The following is a 21058-nucleotide window of genomic DNA, read 5'->3' as shown; positions in this document are numbered from 1 at the left end:
CATTTCTCTGGTGTTATGGGTGTGCCCTATCACTTTGATACATGGAATGATGAAATTGTGTCTTTGCAGATGTGGCGCCCTCTACTGCAGCAGTGTAGATGTAGCACTTGCATGAAGTCACACATTTATTTGTTTGTACCGGAGCACTCAGTTCTATTTGATAACTTTTTTCTCATTTGCATACACATATATAGTGAGACATTATTGTCTTCAATATTGGTTTTATATTAAAAAAAACTGTGTGAAATAGTTGCCAAGTACATATGATAAATGGCTGCTCTCTTCTTCTCGTCTCTTTGAATCCTTTGTCATCTTTTTTCATAATTTCTTTTTTCCAATTCTTCAGGGTTTTAAGAAAAATACAAACTGTTTTCCGGATTTGTTTTGCTTTCGCCAAGTTTGAGTTATACCACTTTTGTATTGTTTCAAGCTCAAGCCACAGTTGAAGACTTCCAGATCCGACCCCATGCCCTTTATGTCCACTCCTACAAGGCCCCCACCTTCTGCGACTACTGTGGGGAGATGCTATGGGGTCTCGTCCGGCAAGGGCTCAAATGTGAAGGTTAGACACAAACACACACACACACACACACACACACACACACACACACACAAACACCATGTTAAATACTACAGAACCCTGCTGTGTCATTGCCAAGCCACTGAGCTAACCTACTCAAAGACCTTTTACTGTATCTCCTACTGCAAAAATGTACCTCAAAAATGTATCAGGGCAAGCAAACAAGAAAGATTTGGTTCCGGGCACTGTAGCCAGTGAAATGCTTGACATTCAGATCCCAGTGGAATTATGGCACGTCGGCTCACCGTTCATTTTTTGTCCTTGTTGGATCAGATTTGAATTATACTCTTTCATTTTCATGTTATTAGGCTTCATATGCAGCCTAATAAGCCAGTGAAACATTCATGGTCATAAATTCTCCTTTTCAAGCCTATTCATCAGTGGGGCCATCGTGTGGCTGATTTGTGGAATAAAAATATGTTCACCCCTTTTTCACCTCACAGTTTGATATTCTGTAGTGTGTAGCATTTATACTACCTTAGTTTTTGTGACGGATGTCATTTGTGTTTTCATGTTTTAAGGATGTGGGCTAAACTACCACAAGCGCTGCGCCTTTAAGATCCCAAATAACTGTACTGGTGTCAGGAAGAGGCGATTGTCCAATGTCTCACTGCCTGGACCCTCCCTCTCTGTCCCCCGACCAGCACCTGCCGAAAATGCCGTGGTTGTCCTGGATGAGGTGAGTTCTGATTGGTGGATGCTTGGATAGAAATGAAGAAACCCAGAACTATGCAAAGAGCACTGTGTAGAGTTGGAAATTCATCAGCAGCTTCTTATCCTCTGAATGATGCAATGATTTTTTTATCCTCACGCATTAAATGAGCTGGATGGAGTTTAGACATCATCCTGAATTAGACTGGAAGCCAGGTGAATCGGCCAAGAATGTGAGGCAGACAATCCGCATGCTGCTCACAAGCTTTGTCTCAACTGCTAAACGTGTCTAAACTTATCAAATTTGGCTCTTTTCCATGGGTGAATCTTCTGGGCCCTGTTGTAGAATACCACTGATGCAGAAAATTGAATTGAGCTGCACATTGCTCTGTGGAGAGACCCTCAATGAGGTCTTATAAAACAGTTTTTGCATGAGCCCGCACTGGAATATTCCCCTCTTGTCTGTGTCCCCACGAAAGGTCATCAGGAAATGTAATCATGCTAATGACTTTAAAAGTCCATTGAAGTCCAAGATTATGTATCTACTCACTTATTGGCAAAAATAAAGATTCCTTCCCATTTCTGTCAGGAGCTTCCAGACTGCTTGATTTATTCATATAAAATCTGGACTAAATACTCATATGTGGTATAACATGACAAATCTAATAACCATTTTTTTGACCACTGGGATCATGTTAACTATGCACAGTCATGCTAACTCAGTATGACAGATTTCTTTTTCCTTTTTCCACTGATTTCTTTCTCTTCTTCTACTGCCATGTCATTATTCACTGTCTATCCCTATCACTCAAATACTCCCTTTGAGGCTGTTTATCCTCTGTTTTTCCCTTCACTTCCTTCATGCATATGGTTTTTAATTCTTCCCAACGTCCCTCCGTCTTCTTTTTTTCTCTCCATCCTTCCAACCCCCGCAGCAGAGGTCCCATCAGGAGGCAGGGAAGCGGATCCTGTCCTGGAGCGGCAGGCCTATCTGGATGGAGAAGATGGTGCTGGGACGGGTTAAGGTGCCACACACCTTTGCCATTCACACCTACACTCGTCCTACTATCTGCCAGTACTGCAAGCGTCTGCTCAAGGGTCTCTTTCGCCAGGGCATGCAGTGTAAAGGTAGCACTACATATAAAGAGTCTGTATTTTGGTGATGCTTTACTATAATTATCATGTGTTTGAGTCATTTTTTTATTTCATCTGCCAGATTGCAGATTCAACTGCCATAAGCGATGTGCTTCAAAGGTACCTAGAGACTGTTTGGGGGAGGTGGATTTCAATGGAGGTAAAGTTCCACATCCAATTTCACAGTGACAGTGGTATATCTCTGATATTTGCAATTTCAAATATTTGCATATTTTGCATATCTATGTGTAGAACCAGCCAGCCCTGGCCCAGACTCTGACACTACCATGGATACTATGGAGGTGGACAGTGGCGATATGGATGGCGGCAGAGGACTGGACGACCCAGAAGAACCCTCCACCCCAGATGAGAGGATGTTCGACATGGATTCTCCCTTCTTGGATAGAGAGAAGGATGAGGAGCCCATCAAGACTATTAGGTATGAAGATTCATTAGAGGTTATCCAGTTTGACATTTCTGGTACCACATTCATAGACAAACATTGTGGCTGACATGGTGCCATTTTAGGTGTGTAGGTGGTACTGTTTGTTGTCTCAGCCATTATGGCTATAACTGCTCATGCCAGCTACCCAGTTCTGTTTATATATATATATATATATATATATATATATATATATATATATTTTTTTTTTTTGGCTAAATTTTGCCCTTATTGAACAGCTCAGTAAAGAGTGATAGGAAACGAGAGGGAGAAGGGGAAGACATGCAACAAAGGTCACTTTGCGGTTATGTTTTAAACCACCAGGTCTAACTTCCCAATTCCTTTGTTTATTCTACACCAGCAGCATGCGTTTTATGTTTCCAGTAGAGTTGCCACTGCTGTAAACATAAAATGCATTACTTCCTGTGCAGGATTTCTGTCAGGAAAAACCTACCAGACACTGGGTGGTTAAAAAAGCAAATCTAAAAGTTTTCATGAGTTGGCTACAGGTCAGTTTAAATGTAACCCGTTACTGTTTCATTATACTTAGCTCTAAAAGAGTAAGTCATTTTCATATTTATCGATGAAATCTTAATTTTCTGTGCGTGGGTTTCTAGCCCTTCTACTAGCAGCAACATCCCTCTGATGCGGGTGGTCCAGTCCATCAAACACACCAAGAGGCGAAGCTCCACTGTGGTGAAGGAGGGCTGGATGGTTCATTATACGAGCAGGGACAACCTGGTAAGACTGATAACCCCAAAAGCCCAACAAAGGAGCCCAGTCTGAAATGGACTGTGCTTAGCCTGTATGCTGGGGAAAACTCCTTCTCCAAAGCTGTTCACATGTGTTGAATTCAGCACAGAAGGTATTTTCCTCATGAAACAAAATTTTGAAGCACTGTAATATTGGTAGGTCATGTGTGTTCTGCCATTTGGACTAACTTGGTGTTCGTTTCCCCCTTTTAACAGCGGAAGAGACATTACTGGAGGTTGGACAGCAAGAGTCTGAGTCTCTTCCAGAACGACACCGGGGCCAAGTTCTACAAAGTAAGCATAAAACTATCATCTCTGCCCCATTCTTTGAAAATCATGTCTTGTTCTCCACATATAAAACACACAGTAGCATTCATTAAACTGTCAAAAAATGGAGCAGCTTAATGCAGGTGGATTAAGTGTTGAGTCCATGGTGAATTATTTCTATAAAGTCCCCATTATAGCTCCATAGTATTGAAAATTTACCATTGCACTACTTTCTTCTGATTCAAAAGTGATCAATGGTGTCTGTCACACTTATGAGAGGAATGTAAATAGAATCTAACCAGTGGTACTTGTGTGACTCAGCTTGAGGGGCTGTCGTGTTGCAACTGTAAACTACCCTGAGGTCAGTTCGGTCCACTGAAATTTCCCCTGTGGTTTTTTCACTCTGCAGCTTGGTCTCTTCCCTGCATGAAGTGAAATGATTGAGTCACTTACAGTAGTCATCTTTAGCTATTGTGTATCAGATCAGATGGGACATTTGAAGGGGTTTTGACGAGAGAGAGATCCACCAGTTTTTAAATACAAGTGGATTTACTGGAGAATTTTGATGCACAATGATTATATAAAATGGTTGAATTCTAAACACTAGACAATGAGATGTTGTAAGTCATGGCTGTGAGTGAAGTGCCGCAATTTCGATGTGTAAAATCAGTTGTGGAGAGTGTGTAACACTTCCCATTCAGTGCCAGCCGCATAGTCAGTCATTAGACTGTGGCAGGGGCTTAATATGACTGTAATTACACACTGAGGACTGAGGGAGGGAACTACAGCCTGCAAGGTAAAGACTTCCACATGTGTGTTGGTGGTTGTGTGTGTGTAGGGTGGGGGATGTAATTATTTTATTGTTCATGTCGCTTTGTGTGTTTTGATACTTTGACACATTCTTGAGCTGTGGTCAGAGTTGCGTTGCAGTGGGATGGTGTGTAGGATGCAGCAGAGTTTCCAGTGCATGTTCATGAGCATGTTCACTCTGAGTGTGTGTGTGTGTGTGTGTGTGTGTATGTGTGTCAAACAGGTGGTTTGATATGCATCTGTATCTATAGTCCTGCTTATTTTTTTTTCTTTCTCGCTGTCTCCCTCTTATGTTGGTTGTGAAACAAACCTGAAATATATTTAATTCCCTCACCCTTCTCTCCCAATTATTCTGTCACACCCTGCATCCCCTGCCACTAAAGCCTTGGAGAGGAAACCTCAGCAGGGCCGACTCCTCAGGGTGTGTTTACTGGCAGCTTTATGTGGTTCTTTATTATCAACTTGGTACTCAGCTACGTTTAAGACCTTCAGGAGGCTAATTGAAGGCTAGCTGTAAATGCCGTCTTTTCATGCTTCAAAGTTTGGTCTTTTTTCTCATGCCTGTTGCTTCACAGTAGCAGATTTTTATCCATGATAGATAACGTGAGATGATTTCCTGCACATATGGTACAAAAAGGTTCTTTCAGTGGTTTCTTCTCCAAAACCAAAGATTCTCCATATGCCCAGTCTGTATCCGGGAAACCGTCTGTCCTGGGCATTTTCCTTTCATTTCCCTGAAGTTTCTAGCCTGCTGCTCATCAGTGTGTGGCCACTGTCCTTCCCTCTCCTCTTTTCTTTATACCTCCAATCTGATTAGTAGTGGTCGCGTGGTGGCTTGCTTGCCAGGCATGGCAGCCATTTTCTCCATTTGGAAGCCATAACGGCTCCTCGTTTGAAGATGAGACCCCTGTACTTGTGGCTTTCTCTGAAGAACCTTTCATGGGGTGAGGGGGCTTCTCTCTGTCTCTGCCAGATTGAGTCCTGTCACACTCAAACGTTACACCCACACAAACACACACACACACAACGCTGTGGACGAATGGTAGTTGCAGTGTCTTTCGTCTCAGTGGCTAGCGGTAGCGCCAGTGGCTCGTGCTCAGATGGGGCCTCTGGCTGGCCCTGCCTTGTAATCAGGGAACCAGAGCACTTCAGCCACCGCAGGGCTTGCACACGTGACCCGGCCCCGCTAACCACAAGCACTTCATCTGATACTCTGTGGTGAGCCACGCAGAGGGGACAGCGTGTGCCTCTATGAGCCCCCATTGGCTGGAACTTCTCAGTGTTTTTTAATTTTTGACCCTCCCTCCTCTCTTTGATTTGACAGTGAGTTTGAAGGGGAAGGGGGGACTTTTAAAGTGTGCTCAACTGTCCTCTCTGTATGTGCTCATAAGAGAGAGAAGAGTGAAAGAGAAAGTTAGAGCTGGGACTATATAATCAACACTGTGATTACACCCAACGAGCGTGGAGACTTTTGGAGTGTGTGAGTGTACCTATATCAGTATTGTTTCTGCTATTGTTGAGGTGGTGCGTTACATCCGTAGGTTAAGTATTTTTCTGCTTTAATAAGATTGTTTTCTGTTTAAATAAAAAGTCAAGAAGGAAACTTGTCGACTTGAGAGCAAATTGTTTTTATTTATTTATTCATTTATTTAATTTATTTATTTTTTATCTACTTTTCTCTCGTCAAAATCTTATTGTTGGATCATTTTTTCATACATTTAAAACAAATTTATTTATCTAATTATCCACTGAGGTATTTCTGTATCTGTTTCTTTTTTTCTACTGTTTACTACCTCTCCTCCCAAGGTGATATGATGTATATAATACATGTTGGTACTTGTAGAAATGTGGTTGGGTATGTGTGTGTTTTTGTTCAATCTGCTGTTGGACTCCTTTACACTGTTTTGTTTTATTGAGGAGTGTTGTTTATTGGAGTATTGGTAGACTGTGCAGACAACACTCAGTGGAATAAAGAAAGAAAACTTGAGCTCTTGAGAAATTTTCTGGATCTTATTTATTTGAGAAACGCAGAATATAGTATTTTGTGTTTTGTTTGTTTTTATTGTTGTTTGTATTAGTCGTAATCTCTGTCCCTCACCCCTCACACAGGAAATCCCTCTGTCCGAGATCCTCCAGGTGGAGCAGTCCAGAGACTACAGTAATCTGGCCCAGGGCAGCAATCCACACTGCTTTGAGATCATCACAGCCACCATGGTCTACTATGTAGGGGAGAACAACTGCAGTCACTACCACAGCCCCGCTTTGGCAGCCTCAGGAGTCGGCATGGAGGTGGCTCAGGGCTGGGAGAAGGCCATCAGACAGGCCCTGATGCCCGTCACCCCTCAGCCCAGTGTGGCTAGCGCTGCTGGCCAGGGCAAAGATCATAGTAAGTAGAAGATTACAACTCTCTTGTGCTAAAAACATTGTTTTTGTGGAAGAAATGGCAAAACAACTTGAAATAGACTAAATAAAAGAATATTGTTTTTCTTCCTCTAAAAGGTGATATTGTTTGGAATTCAGACAACCAATCATGTATTAAGTTAGACACTGGGATTTCATGTGCCGAAGGGAGACTAAGGAGACTTCAAGTGAAAAGACTAAATATGAACGTTTTTAATGATGTTTCATTGAGCATTTTTTTAGTTAACCTTTAGGCTTGCAAAACTTAAAGTGTATGAGTTTATACTCAAAGTAATGATGATTTTATAGTTTGAAATATACATCAGTGAGGGATGTTTTCAGATTGTGACTGTGTGCCTTGTATCAAACAAGAGTTTGGGTTTCCCCTGTCAGTGACTTGTAATATTACAGCGTTTTTCCTGACTCAACGCAAGACTAAGCTGGTCACTACTAGGGTCACAACAAACTAAAACTCTTGCTTTCCTTGATTATGTGTGTTGAAAAGTTTGAGGTTAGCCCAAATAGAAAGTAGCACCTTGGCTAGATATCCTCTTAGATATCTGGTCTCAGCTTTCAATAGGCAGGGAAAACCCTGCGTTAGTGTCTGTGGGCTAAAGGAAGTGAACGTAGTGACAAATGAACTGACATGACTGTTCAGAAGCTCAGCCTCAGGCACAGTAGTCAGGCATTCAGACATTAGAAAATGAGGCAGTCACAAAAGAAACCCTCAAACAGAGACTCATGTCACCTTCCGAAACCAATTCACCTCTCATAAATGACAATATGTTGTTCAAAACTGTCTTCATCCATAGATCTGGATTCATTTATTCATTAAAGGGGCAATGTGTAATTCTTGGCCACATGATCCAAAAAAACAGGGGGCAGCCTTTCACCTCCTCCCACCCTCAATGCGAAAACACGGTTCAAGATTGTGTACAGTTAGACACGCGTAATAAACCCTGCAATGTCCTCAAAAACGTATAGCGAACTTTCCAAACTTCCAATCTGTCCTCATCTCATAACAATAATGCCAAGTGTTATGATATAATGTATATATATGTTATAATATGGTGAACCGATCAACATTTTTCAGTCGGTCTACTACTGGGTTCATACAATCTCAATTTACAGTTATCAGTTATAAAAAAAAGCCAACTACTAACTAACAGCAAGGCAAGAATATGCAAAATTTGACCAAACTGCTCAAAGTCTGAGAGCCGGTCAACACTGCTATCTTATAATCTTAAATGTGGCGTCAGCCTATAGTTTACGTTATAGCTTGCTTAGCTCAGTTTTAGCAAGACCATAGCAAGAAAACAGCCACATCAAAACCATATATCGACGCTGTTTAGTACGGTTTGTGTTGTCAATAGTTGTACTAAAGATATGTTTCGCTAAGTAGCCAACATTAGATGTTACTTACCAGTCTAAAAGAAACGTTGCAAGTTCAGAGTCCAGTTCAGCCAAGAGCTGTCTCCAGCAGTGGAAAGCAACGCCAATTTTTACTCCTGTTTTGCTTTTTATATCTCTTCTTTTCTTTGCCACAGAATGTGGTTTCTTGCTGAGAGCGGGTGGTTGGGATGGTGATAAAAGTAGCTTGCCAAGATCTTCAGACATCTCTGTGTTTCTGTGACACTAACTGGGTTTTAGCATCTTTGGCTGTGATTGACAACTAGTCCTCGGGGCAGCGCTTCTTCTTTGTCCTCTCACGTTGGACTGAGGGCAGACTGGACGCTACAGTGACTGAACAGTGAAGTGGGATTATGAGACAGGACGGGACAGGGCTAGCTGGTTAGCATACTCATTTCAGTAGATATCTCTGCAACGCAATACATAGATGTCTTTGACATGACGTCAGAACTGTTACTTAGGTTAGTCAATTTTTTGAATGTTTTAAACTACAATTCTGGCCAAATCTTACATATTGCCCCTTTAAGTATGAGTAGATGAACTGTTAGATAATACTGATATTTAATCTGCAAATATTGGTGTTATTTATGTGGTCATTTCTCATTCAAAATAAGAGCTTGTTTACCAAGATTAAAATGACATTTTTGTGTGTAGCATTAGCTAAATGATCACAACTTCCTTTTATCTCTGGCTTTCATATTCATTGGCTAATATGCAGAATTAGCCCCTGTGGCTGTCTAAATTCCCAGTTATGAAATGCATTGCATTTTTGCACTATTCAGTCACACATAGCTTCCCAGATCAATTTTAAAGCCAATTTATTGTGTAATAAAATGTTTCATTATGTGGAGCTGTGACTTATTGCATACAGCTGCAATAAGATTTAAGGCTGTGAAAAAAAACACTAGTATTTGAGCAATGCGCCTCTGACTATTATTACTTAAGGATTCACTGGCTGCTTTATGCATTGGTAAAGTGACGTTTTTCAGTTGTTTAATGTGGAGACATCATGTGTTTTCCTCTCCAGAAGAGCTGTCCATCAGCATATCTGTGTCCAACTGCCAGATCCAGGAGAACGTGGTGAGTGGGGCTTCTTTTTTCTCAGAGACGCTGTTGCACAATTTCCCTGCACATGCATGTATTCATGTTCTAATAAAGTAGCTGCTGTGGTAAAATCTGAAATTGTATCCTACTGTTTCTTTACCAAAACCTCCAGTGGAAGCTTTTACACTGCACGAATGGGGAAGCTGCAGACCCATTTTTTGGTCAAGATTTTCATCTCAGTTCCACTTCTGCATTGAGTGAAAGTTAAATCTCTATATATATGTAAATATAAATATTTGGCAATACCAGAAACATTTTGGAAGAGCTACATTTTTTTTCGGGCTTTTGATGATGTAACATTTACCCATTGCCAATGTCAGCATGGAAAATTAAGCAAATGTTTCAGCAAAACACAACAGTAACAGTGCAAATGATCTCTGTATAGGATATTGCCTCAGTGTACCAAATTTTCTCTGATGAGGTGCTGGGATCAGGCCAGTTTGGCATCGTGTATGGAGGTATGTTTTGCTTTTGATATGGTGCCACTTACATTTTTGTAACTGTATTACATTTGTAAGCTATTTAAAGTTAGTAATCTTTTTATGTCCCATAATATTTTAGGCAAACACAGAAAGAGTGGCAGAGATGTGGCCATCAAGGTTATTGACAAGATGAGATTTCCTACCAAGCAGGAGAGCCAGCTAAGGAATGAGGTGGCCATATTACAGGTAATGACCAGAATCCATCAAAATGAAATAAAGTCATAACGTGTTTCAAAGGATAGCATGTTCTGTAAGTATGAGAAGCCTTGGCTGGAGCCTTTTCAATATACAGTACATGCTACAGACAGAATATTTCAGCGGCTTTCCTAAGTTGTTCCCTCACTACTCCTGAATCAGTGTAGACTCGATGTCTTTTGTGCTTTTCTTCAGAATCTGCATCACCCAGGTATCGTCAACTTGGAGTGTATGTTTGAGACACCAGAGCGGGTGTTTGTTGTTATGGAGAAGCTGCATGGCGACATGCTGGAGATGATTCTGTCCAGCGAGAAGAGCAAACTGCCTGAACGAATCACCAAGTTCCTAGTCACACAGGTCAGTGTTGCAGAACCACACTCCTCATCCCTTTGCTCCATCTCCTTCTGTCTTTTTTTTCCTGAAGTTTTCAAGATTAAGATTCCGGCACTCACATGCTGACTTAAACTGGAATGCTCTGTAGCCTAATGTTATTATATTCTCTGTGAATGCAGCTGATCATGGTCAAATATACTGATAATCAATTAGATCTAGAACACTTGTCATTGCCTTTCCACACTTCCTTCCTTCCTTCACTTCCTTACTAGCATTTTTTCTTGTTTTATTTTGTGTCCTAGCTTTCTTTCCCTCTCTCCCTGTGTCCTTTATTCTGTTTTTGGGGTGTGTTAGCCCACTGTGCATGAGCCTCTGCTCCAGCTCCAGAGCCTGTTTATTCTTGTGGTGAGCTGATTTTTTGGGGGTGGGGGGGTTGTTTATGGGATTGGTCTGCATGGCATCATGGCCTCATCCCTGGCCGTGGATTACAGCCTGCAGTGTGCTGGTGGCTTTGTGGCCTGATTAGTAGAGCAGCAGGCCCCTGGGCCTCCGTGGATCCCGGGTTCCAAACAGGAGCGGGGCCATTAACAACAGCCCCATTAGCTGCGGCGGGCCTGGCTCTGATGTGGCCGGGAGGACTTCTGTCAAAGTCAGGGTCAGGATAGGGGAGCCAGGCGCACTGTGGTTTTGGTACAGGGCCATAGGCAGACATGCGTGCAGCGCTAGCTTACGCCAGGCCTCGTGAATATAGATGGGATGATGAGATGAGATCATTTGTCTTTATGTGAAGGTATTTAAGGGCATTTGTATGCTTATACTGCTGTTATTTTTCCATATGGCAGCACCATAGATTCTAATGCTTAGATTATACAAACATTACCCTGTTTATACCATACGCTATATACATTAAAACATTTAGATGCTGGAGTTTACAGTATTTGTCATCTGGATTTTTTTAGCTAAATCTGTGCTTTTTTGACTTTCTTTTGCAACAGATCCTGGTGGCCTTGAGACATCTGCACTTCAAAAATATTGTTCACTGTGACTTGAAGCCCGAGAATGTACTACTGGCCTCTGCAGAGCCCTTTCCTCAGGTAAAAAAAAAGTACATTTGTGCATATATTAACGTTTTTATTCCGTCCGTATGCATGTGTGTGTGTATATACGTTGACCATGTTTTTCTTTCTTTTTCTTACAGGTAAAGCTGTGTGACTTTGGTTTTGCCCGTATCATTGGCGAGAAGTCGTTCCGGCGGTCTGTAGTGGGCACTCCGGCTTATCTGGCTCCAGAGGTGCTGCGCAGTAAAGGCTACAACCGCTCTTTAGACATGTGGTCAGTGGGAGTCATCGTGTACGTCAGCTTGAGCGGGACATTCCCTTTTAATGAGGACGAGGACATTAATGACCAGATCCAGAATGCTGCCTTCATGTACCCACCTACGCCCTGGAAGGACATCTCTACAGAGGGTAAGATGAACAATTTGTTTGTTTGCACGTTTCCTTGTAGTAAGCACCCAAATTTTCACCACTGCCCGATCTAATCTGGCTGATTAGCTTTGTCCTTCACTCCTGTTAGTGCTGCTTGCACCTGCAGTTTAGTGTGAAACCGATACTCAGACATGTAGCCTCAGAGCTGTCCTCCCCACCTACATGTCTGGGTCATGTGAACTTTGATTGGACTTATCTTTGTCTGTGGTTGAGATGAATGACTTTCAAATCTCCCCCAATTGCCCAAGCTGCAGCTCCTCCCACATACAGTCTGAAAGATATTACAAGGTGAAACAAACTATAAAGGTGTTGATGCTAATGTTTTATAAGTCAACTACAGTTACCCTTGTTCTTGTTGTTAGTCACTGCTGATCTTTTGCTGTATGAACTGTTTACAAAGTCACTTCCTTTTCTTTGCCGCTGGTACAACAACTTATTGATACAGTCTACATATTATCAATTTCTTTCACAGCCACAGATCTGATCAACAATCTTCTCCAAGTCAAGATGAGGAAGAGGTACAGCGTGGACAAGTGTCTTAGCCATCCCTGGTTACAGGTGACATATTTGCATTTTTTCTTTGTCACTTCAACCCAATTGACTCAATTTGCATCAAAAATCACACTCCTTCTTAGAGTCATAACTCAGTCAAATCTGAACTCACAGACATGCTACACATACTGTTAGATTCAGACTGACTTACTTTGTGAGGATATTGCCTCATAATCATCACATTTGAAAGTTTTCTTCAATATCAACAGTAATCCATTGATAGTTGTCTGTACATTAGTGGTTATAGTGCAAACAGAAAATATAGGCATTAAAAATCAAGCAAACATACCACACAAACTCACTGACACCATGGCAACATTATACTTCCTGCTTCCAACCCCCTCCGAATTATGGTTAATTGTAGTTAAGAAATTTAGAACATGATTATCCCAAATAGAAGTCAGAAAAAGAATAATAGGCATTACAAAATGTTTGTGATTTGCACTATCAGTACAGTTTTTGACATTAATAAGGCTCAGAATATCCAACACAGTTCGTATATCCCTGGAACCCTGACACACTCCTCTATCCATTCATATACTGATGTTGTTGAAAACCAGTGGACATACGGACTCAAACCATTTTAAATTGCATAAAACTATTTTATTGCATAAAAACTGTCCTAGAACATGCGTAGTACAACTCACATTCAAAATGATGGCATTTCTGCATAACCCAACTTGAAAATAACAATATATGGCATGTCTGACTAAGACATGCTAAAAGCCTATAAATAAATGGTGTAAAAACCGAGCATAAAATCCTAGACTTTAATAGAATTCAATCACTTAATGTCAGGAACACCTCCTCACTAATGAGGACAATGTACAAAATGAATTTAAAAGTTTGTGTCTCTTTCCCTCAGGACTATCAGACATGGCTGGACCTCAGGGAGTTTGAGACGCGGCGAGGTGAGCGCTACATCACCCACGAGAGCGACGACGCACGCTGGGAGGAGTACGCAGACGAGCACAGTCTTGTTTACCCCAAACACTTCATCATGGCTCCCAACCTGGACGACATGGAAGAGGGCCCCTAGTGGCACAGGGGACTTACTACACCGCATGTATTAAGGACAAGGATTGTCACAGAAACTTTTTTCATGAAGCTTTGGGAGTGGCAGATTTTCCCTCCAGCACTATTTGTTGTGGAAACAGAGGGAAGCCCATCAGGTGGAGAATGACTCTCCGGAGGCTTTAAAAGTGGGGGAAAACCCGACAGAATTTGTAGCATGAAGCACTGCTACAAGCAGCGTGCAGGTGGAGATGCGTGCCACAGAAACGCATTAAGAAACTGTCAGGAGAGAAGAGAGTTCGTCTTCTTTTTGCACGATATCAAAACATTCCATGGATTTGCTCAAGTTTGGTTCATTTTTAAGAACAGTCACAAACCAAAATATGCAAAGTGAACGAACGTAATAGTTTAGTTATTGTACACACAGTTTTGGATAGCTTTGAGTAATAATATGACTCTGTTCTTTATGTGAAAGAGAGATCAGAGAGAGAGCTTACGCCAGGAGTAAAGGGCACTTTTCACAAGGGATTTACAGTGTGAGAATTTAAAACACGAGTTTTGTTCTCATATCCGAACTGTTTGTGAGACTGTCCTTTGGCATGAAACTGGAACTATCACATATATTTGTATGTCTTTTAATGTATTTCATAATTGTGGTAGATTTTTGTACTATATTACCATTGAACATAGCAATTGAATAGAAGCACTATTCGCTGCTACAGAGTGTGTCCAGTCTAGGTGCAAAGTTTTAACCAGTGATAATCAGCAGTAAGTTTATGCAACTCACACAGTATTTACTGCTTCGTCAACATTGATTGTAACAAACCTCAACAGTATGAGTATACAATGGCGTATTAGGGCCATTGTAGTAAAAAAAAAAAAAGTACAAAGCCGGGGGAGGGTGGTAATATTCCGAGAGTTTAAAGCCAGAAATTTACAAGAAGAAAACTCGGATATTCTCTGAGATTATTAAGTCACAAATTTACGAGAAAAAAACTTGAAAATAGTGTTTTCCTAGTTTTTTTCAGTCATTAATAATACAAGACAAGAGTCAGTGCAGACATAAGAGAAGCGATGGAGCTTTCAGACAGTTATGAGGGACTGCAACAAAGCCACTTGAAGGCATGTGTCACATCTTAGTCATTTATAAATGTCTGCAGTTCTTCCCCAATTTTTTATGCTTTTTGTTTTTGAATAGAAAGAAGTATCTCATAATACTGGTTGGTGAAAGTAGTTTAGATATGACTGCTGTTGTTATTAACATCTGCATAGTGCAGAGCCTTTAATAATAACACAAGCACATCTGAAAAAGTTTTTTTCTCGGAAATGTATGGCTTTAATCTCGGAAATTCTGAGTTTTTTCTCGGAATATTACTCCCTTCCCCCTGCTCTGAATGTTTTTTTTTCCTCCAATGGCCCTAATACTCTGTCGTATGAGTACGATCTGTTAGTGGCAGCTAATATTGTGCAAGTTTTATCAACTTTCCTCCTGAAGAAAGTGACCAACAGACCCTGACCAAACATGTTAACAAAAACTATTTCAGTGTTTCCAAACCTTTCCAAAATTAACATTGTGAATGTGTTCAGCGCTACAAGACCATAACCCTGAACTGTCAGTAAATGCAATAATGGAGCCATTTTTTTCTGTTCAACATGAGGCTAAAACAGCATGGACTCTATGTTAGCATCATGTTTCTGTGTATCTTTTTCTGTACTTTCATGTTTTTGATGCTCTTTAGGTATCTGAAGGTATCTGAATTGCCAGAGGCGGCCAACCTAGGTTTTACATAGAACAAAATACTGATGTCAGTTTATTTGTTTATTATGTTTGGACCATTTCAACAGCCCTTTTGTCTAGACAGTGGACAGAATAGAAACTAGGTATAATTACAATTTGGTTCACATGGGAGTTTATAGTGCTACAGTTTTGTAGTTTACTCTATTGGTGTGTTTTGGGAGTACGTTCCTGTTTCCTGTTATCCCTTTCCTGTCTTTGTTGCCGCTGGATTGGCAGGTGTCAGTGTTTTGTATATTTCAGTACATACCAATGGAATAAAAAACCCAACTTCTTAACTGAGAATGAAAAAGTTTTCTTCAAGCTCTGAATGTCTTTCTGTTCATGCTGCTGATTTTAACAATAGATTTTGTATTTCGGTGCCTCAGCGTGGGTGCATGCATGCATAAGCAGCCCTGGCTTGTAGTTTTATGTGTATGTTGCATCACGATGTGCGAGTGAGTGAGCATGTGTGTGTAGTGGTTGCACATGTCAGATCCCATTCTCAGCAGCTGGATGTGATTGTTGCACCACACCGAGCAGTTTGCCGAGCCAGTCGCTCACCACAAGGGAGTAAGGACATAGTTAAAGAGGGTGGTGGTGAAGTGGGGGTTTGTGGAAGACTTTGAAATCGCTATCATGGAATCCCTTCAAGTATCAAATGTGTGTTCAGCTCTAGCCATATGAAGAAAATGTCTTATTCCTGGACTGTACTTCAGAATGGGACTATTGTTTGAAGGTACAGTTCACCACAAACGACACAGAATAGACAGCTGTCATTAATTTACCAAAATCTTTGAAGTGTGTTTTCCTTGATTCCTCCACCAATGTTCACTACACTTACTGTAGATACTATCGCTGTTAGCAATCATGATTAGCGTTATTACAATGCAATCATCTAATAGCCACAGATGAGAAGTTGAAGATACTCTTTTTTTTTTCTCCAAGTGATACTCAGTGCTGCTCTCCTGTATCTGTTAGTCTGAATGTTTTCAAGATGTGGATCCTCTTTGCAGGCCAGATGACCCCATTAACCTCTGTGGGGGAGACATTTATAGACTGAGCGGGCACAAATAAAACTGCGCTGTTAGAGTTCACTGAGTTGGTCCTCACACATTCAGCAGTGAATGAAGAAAACCCAAACTACTCTCCATAACACACCCCACATTTTAGTGTAGCTTGTGTTTGTCATATTTAGGGATTCGTTGTGGAAAGAGGTGTAGCTACAGTAATTTAGAAGAAAGGAGCAAAACTGCTGGGGAAATAAAGTGCAATGTCTCCCTCCTCTGGCTGGACGGAGGTGTAAAAGTTAATAATTGTGTCAATAATTCATGCCTTTCTTTAAACACTGATTTAAAAAGGCTCATGTAGATATCCACATATGCAATCCAAACTGTCCTCCCATAAAGTCTACTTTTATGTTCAGTTTTTTTTGACAGTGTCATCATAGAGGTGTTAATTAAATCATATTTTAGTTTTAGTTGTGAGGTCATAATTAGGGATGTGTTGTACTCGACTACATTATATTGAGAGGTATTTCTAATATTCTGGCCCCCTCATGTATGTAAATGGGAAGAACAAAATATTAGAAACACCTCTCAATATAATGTAGCCCAGTACACCACCACCTTTAACTACGACCTCAATAATAAACATATAATTGAATGTGCACTCATCATCACACTCACTTCCGACAAAACTGAACATTATGAGCTTTGTAGATATAGATGTTATGGCGAGACTATTGTATTGGACTGCATTAAGTGTGACTAATAAAGGGGCCAGTGAGTTTAGGTTCTCTCTAGTGGAGAGACCATTTTTAAAGTCCCCTTGACGTTCAGTTTGCAGAATGATGTATTTGTTTTGAAGGAGGAAAGACTCTCACCTTAAATCTGAGTTTAACACGTGCTAATACCAGCAGGATTTTGTGACATCACAACTAGTTTGGAAGCCGTTTGTAGTCCAATATGCAACTTACACAAGAGTGATGTGGAAAGTTGAAGCCTCCAGTTTACGCACACTGAAGATGGACCTTTTAGTGAAGTAGGAGACATTTTGTGTCTACATAGTTAAAATCTGCAAATGAACTATATTTGCATATTCATAGATTCTGATTTTGCAATGAGGATAAGTAGATTTATTAGTAGTTTAGTCAAATTCCTATTCCAACAAGAGTATCTTTTATGGAAACACGTCTGGAGGGGATCTTTAAAATACTGTGATTAAAAAAACAAGGGAAATATTCAGGCTCTGCAATATGTGAAATGTATAGCTGATGATATTATGAGACTACATTATCAGAAAGGAAGCAACTGAGGGATATAGGGGACCATTTGCTAATCGTATACATGTTTATACTCAGAGAATGTCACATGGGGACAATGCATGCACAGTATCACTATCCTTGGTCTGTATCCACTGAAAAAGCAGTTCTCTTTGCTGCCAGAAGGTGTCAGGTTAATCCAGTGAAATTGTAATAAAATAGTCACAGTCTTTGTGGGAAATTTCTGAAACAGGATGTGTGGTGAAGCATTTGGTTATCATAAGATGGATAAAGATTTGTTTTGGGGTTTCTTTTTTTTTTTTTTTTTACATATAGAGAGTCAGACATGTGCACTGTTGTCTACAACTTTTAGATATTACCTGTGCAAATACCTTTACACAGGAGTGTTTCACACCTTACAAGTGGATACAGCCAAATAAATGTCATTTAGAGTGAACTATAAAACATATTTGAAAGGTCCTCATAGAATTTACATGAATCAAGACTGTGCTATCAGATGCGTGTAAATAACATCTGTTGAAGGATCAGAGACAGCTATCTGTCCTTGTTGCCCTGATCCTGGGGTCTGTGTATATTTGTTGAGCAGCTTTGCCCGGTAGCTTCTCAGCAGGTCTCTCGTCACCTCAAGGGGAGGTCTGTGTGTCACCCCCCTCCCCAATCCCCACCTACGTCCTCCATTCCTTCGCTTCTCCTCTCTACTCCATGCTGGGTATCCATGGGCTCCAGACCAAACAAGCAAACAAACAGAACAACAGAAAAACCCATCACCCAGACAAGGTTGGTCTGGGCTTGGGGGAGAGATGGGGAGAGATCTTGTTTGCTTTCTGGGCCGGTTCCATTTCACTGTGATGGCAGAGAAGGCCTCCCAGGACACGGCTACCCACACTTGTTTGACTTCCAGGGGGGATCAAGGTGGTCCTCAGCACTGACACATCACCTCCCGACCCAATACACAGCTGGCTGCAGCCACGGGCCTGTAGCCTTTACCTAAGCTGGCCCTGTACTCTTTAGCAGTGGTCTTTGCCTTTATCTGAGGAGCTTGTTGGTGTGGCATTCAGCTGGTGGCCTTTAATCCTCACAGTCATGACCAGTAAATATAATGATTCATTTGATGACATAAACCTGCCATCCCATATATACAGCATGCTATTACATTACATTGTCATTAAATAGTGACTTGGATAAAGAAACAAATTGTATAATCACTTAACCGTTTCTCAAGATGTGTCCAATACTAAAGTAACAAAAACCTAAACATTTACAGTATATTTCAGACTTAGGCTCTGTTCCCATATTATCAGCTCAGTGCCCTCTGCCTGTAACTGACTGTAACCCACACAGTAGCCAGACTGGTTTACTTTTGCTTCCTGTGTCCTTGATGAAGGGCACAAGTCCCAAGAAACACTAAATCTCCTATCTCCAATACAATCTCACAGCACACGATGTATTTTCCCTATCTGTTCTTTCTCACTTTAAACCCGGGAAACAAATGAATGCAGAACTGCAGAGAGCTTTTATACCTCAAGCATGTGTGTATTGGAGACAAAGGTGTCCAAAACATGGCAAGTGGTTGACAAGATCAACTTTAAATTGCATGTTTGCCTATTACATAATGGCCTGAATCATGGTAGTTATGTGTGTCCATTTGCCTGGAATTTTATGGTATGGTAAAGAAAGGCTAGTAAAGGTAAATATACCAGATACGAGATGTCTCTAAGTCAGAGTTTTAGACTGTGTATTGCAGAAAAAGGTCAAAGCTATGTGTGTGGTGGCTGGTAGGGACATCAAGACATTCTTTTGTTGTAAATGCAGTGGAGAGAGGAAATGAAAGCTGGAAATGGTTTCCTAGTCTGGGAAAATGCAGATGAGCTATATAGGTATGTTTGATTTGCTGACGCCAGCTGTGCCTGGAGAATTCCCCTGACCCATCCTATGGACCGGTTGCTGTGTGAGGCCACATGTACCCCCCTCCCCCCGAAAGGGCTGGCCATTGAACTGTCAGGCAAGTGGTAATATTTGCTCACCTGAAATACACACATCTTGCCAATTGGGGTCGGGGTGGGCTCAGGGACTGGGGAAGGACCCCTTGATGCAGCTGTGGCCTGGAGAAAGACCAGACCAGGAAGTTTTGTGGCTGGAGAAGGGTGGGGGCTCTCTTGGTGGGGGGCTGTTTAGCGGTGGCGGCCCTATTGTGTCTTAAAGGAGGCAGGGACCGTATTTGTTCGAAGCTGCAGGAGGCTGATGAGGTGCTAATCTGTTGAGTGGCTGTGTCATTGGGCCTCTGTTCCCAATAGCCTGTTAGCTGTCAGGGCCTGTAAAAAAGGCACAATTTACGGGCCCCAGGCCAGGACTCAGCCATCGGTGTCCACGGGTAAGCAAACACAGATTGAACACTTATGTTGTTGCTCTGGTAGGCCAGGCTTTACTACCAGACTCCTGGGGTGACACGTAGGCAGCCTCTTTTCAGCCCTCCTCATGAGTTGTCGGCCCCCTCTTTGCTCCTCTGTAAACACTACAAATTAACCATCTGCATATGGATGGGCCCTCAGTCCATACAGGAAGGAGACAACTGCCTGGTAGAAGGGAGAAGATGCGGGCTCTCCTCTAATGTAGACCAGATATACATTCTCCACTATCAGCTTTTAATTTCTACCCTCATGCATACCAAACAAGGACAGCACATTCAGGCACGGGGATTTTAGATATGCCAGAAACGTTTGCCTGCTCAAGAGAGTGTGAGATTTTATTGTATGGTGCTTTGAAGCATGGGGATAATGAAAGCACAGGGCTGCCCAGTTGTCTGAGATGGGTTCGGGTCAACAGTCAGAGGTAATCCCAAACTTGAATTTCCCCATCAGCCTGGAATACAGATAAGACAGCAGCAGACATGAACCTCACTCGCTGACTGGCTGAGTGAGTGATGGAAAAGGGAAATGGACCAAAAGCCTCTCTCAGATGTAGAGCTGAGATGTGTGTGTGTGTGTGTGTGTGTGTGTGTGTGTGTGTGTGTGTGTGTGTGTGTGTGCATGTTTTCTCAAGAGGTCTGTCAGAGATGATCGCAGCTCAGCAGATTTGTGGAAATTGAACTTTGTGGTGATCAAAGGACGATTTGTATTATTATAATAGTTGATCAATTAATTAAACTATCATGGGAAGGATGCTAGTGGGTTATGCCCATGTCCCTTGAGTCAGTTAGGATTAGAAAGACCATGACGGATACACAACCTTTTAATCACCAGGCCAGGTTTGCCCTCTTGTCCAACCTGACGTGGATCTGACAACATGATGGCCGAGTGTGAACGGCAATACCTCATCATGGATTATGGCATGGGCTTGATTGTAGTGATATTTAGACACAGAGCTTCGCATGGGGGCCTGGCACTTTAA

At 41.6% G+C, this 21058-nt stretch overlaps 1 protein-coding gene across 4 annotated transcripts in view; it reads left to right on the top strand.

Annotated features, from left to right (window-relative positions):
• prkd3 (protein kinase D3) overlaps window positions 1–15686 on the top strand; it is a 38463-nt gene extending 22777 nt beyond the window's left edge. For 2 of the 4 annotated variants that reach the window (XM_044167997.1, XM_044167993.1), the window contains 16 exons: window positions 431–562; window positions 1102–1259; window positions 2167–2359; window positions 2448–2525; window positions 2618–2804; window positions 3425–3548; window positions 3776–3853; window positions 6746–7022; window positions 9474–9526; window positions 9936–10008; window positions 10112–10218; window positions 10423–10584; window positions 11556–11654; window positions 11759–12026; window positions 12520–12605; window positions 13465–15686. In XM_044167997.1, the coding sequence (XP_044023932.1) occupies window positions 431–562; window positions 1102–1259; window positions 2167–2359; window positions 2448–2525; window positions 2618–2804; window positions 3425–3548; window positions 3776–3853; window positions 6746–7022; window positions 9474–9526; window positions 9936–10008; window positions 10112–10218; window positions 10423–10584; window positions 11556–11654; window positions 11759–12026; window positions 12520–12605; window positions 13465–13638 (2249 nt within the window). In that variant the 3' untranslated portion in view covers window positions 13639–15686. The remainder of the gene's footprint in view (window positions 1–430; window positions 563–1101; window positions 1260–2166; window positions 2360–2447; window positions 2526–2617; window positions 2805–3424; window positions 3549–3775; window positions 3854–6745; window positions 7023–9473; window positions 9527–9935; window positions 10009–10111; window positions 10219–10422; window positions 10585–11555; window positions 11655–11758; window positions 12027–12519; window positions 12606–13464) is intronic. The other 2 variants (XM_044167994.1, XM_044167995.1) reach the window with 2 other exon arrangements.
• Window positions 15687–21058: the final 5372 nt, after the last annotated feature.

Source organism: Siniperca chuatsi, linkage group LG15 (genome assembly GCF_020085105.1).
Source record: "Siniperca chuatsi isolate FFG_IHB_CAS linkage group LG15, ASM2008510v1, whole genome shotgun sequence".
Lineage (NCBI taxonomy): Eukaryota > Metazoa > Chordata > Actinopteri > Centrarchiformes > Sinipercidae > Siniperca > Siniperca chuatsi.
The sequence above is the reverse complement of the archived record's forward strand: the minus strand, read 5'-3'. Positions and strand labels throughout refer to the sequence as shown.